This window comes from Asparagus officinalis, chromosome 1 (genome assembly GCF_001876935.1).
Source record: "Asparagus officinalis chromosome 1, Aspof.V1, whole genome shotgun sequence".
Taxonomy (NCBI): Eukaryota; Viridiplantae; Streptophyta; class Magnoliopsida; order Asparagales; family Asparagaceae; genus Asparagus; species Asparagus officinalis.
In genome coordinates this window covers 81,814,176-81,815,344 of record NC_033794.1, presented here as the reverse complement: position 1 = coordinate 81,815,344, position 1,169 = coordinate 81,814,176, and the positions used below count along the sequence as shown (strand labels likewise).

The 1,169-nt window shown below is 46.7% G+C and overlaps 1 protein-coding gene across 1 annotated transcript in view; it reads right to left on the bottom strand.

Annotated features, from left to right (window-relative positions):
* The window catches only part of LOC109836570 (UDP-glycosyltransferase 73E1-like), a 1,536-nt gene extending 763 nt beyond the window's left edge, over positions 1 to 773 (bottom strand). The window contains exon 1 of the mRNA XM_020404514.1: positions 20 to 773. Within this exon, the coding sequence (XP_020260103.1) occupies positions 20 to 692 (673 nt within the window). The 5' untranslated portion in view covers positions 693 to 773. The remainder of the gene's footprint in view (positions 1 to 19) is intronic.

The following is a 1,169-nucleotide window of genomic DNA, read 5'->3' as shown; positions in this document are numbered from 1 at the left end:
GTCTCTAGATCATCGAAAGTGTTGACAATCACACCGTCAGATACCAACTCGGCCTCCCTAACCCCTTTTGCATGCTCATCCGTGAGTCTGAAGAAGCTCCCCACTTGAGCCTTCGTTATCATAACCGGACGAGGCAACCCAGGAACTACAAACGGCTCATTCTCATCTTTTATCGTCTCCTCAATCTCCTTTGTTCTGGCGCGACGGACACAAAGAAGGGGAAAGCATCCACACCCATGGAACACAAGTCTAGGGATGTTAAACTCCCTAGCCACATCTCGCGCCCAGTAGTGAATGTTATCAGAGATGACGCAAGTAGGGTGAGGTCTGTGGGCTCGAAGGTGGAGAATGACGGGGTCACGAAGCATACATATTGCATCGATGAAACTCTTGAGTTGGCCGCGGGAAGGGAGCATGTCGATGTTTTCTAACCCCTCCGGCAAGCCAACCTCAGTGGACGGGAACCTGAGAGATACAAACTTGACAGGTAAGCCAGAGCGCTTGACCTTATCAATTGTGTCTCTTATGCGCTCAGCGTTGGCAGGGGTAGTGATGAGGGTGACGACGGCACCATGGCTTGCGAGGAGTTGAGCCATGTCGATCATGGGAATCGTGTGGCCTTGTGCCATTAAAGGAATGAGTACAAAGTGAGGCTTCGTATCAGAAATGTTACGGGGTACTTGGATGGCCATTTGAGCTTGGATACTGTGTAGTGTGTGCGCCTCTTTCACTTAAAGTGAAGAGGGATGGGTAGAAGGTGATCTATGCCCTTATGCAAGCAATTTGTTCCAATTTGGACCGAAAATATCCTGAGGTTCAGAGCTTACGTGTACTTTTCTAGCTTGTTTCTTTCCTAACTGATGCGGACTAGCACCTCAAGCAGTCCTTATCTTGCAAGAACAACTCTAACGATGATCTAATCGCATCCAACAACTACATTTATATATTGAATTAGGACTTTTTTTTTTTTTGATTTGGCTATAAGATTGTGGAACTTAAGAAAGGGTAAATTGCTGATAGAACTTGTGTACTACCACCCAATTACAGATGGACCCCGTGTTTTTGTATTGTTGTAGATCGACCTCCTGAGCTTTGCCCATTCCAGAGTGGAAGTGGGCAGATATTTTGATGGATTTTATTGTAGGATTGCTGAGGTCCAGGAAGGGGAA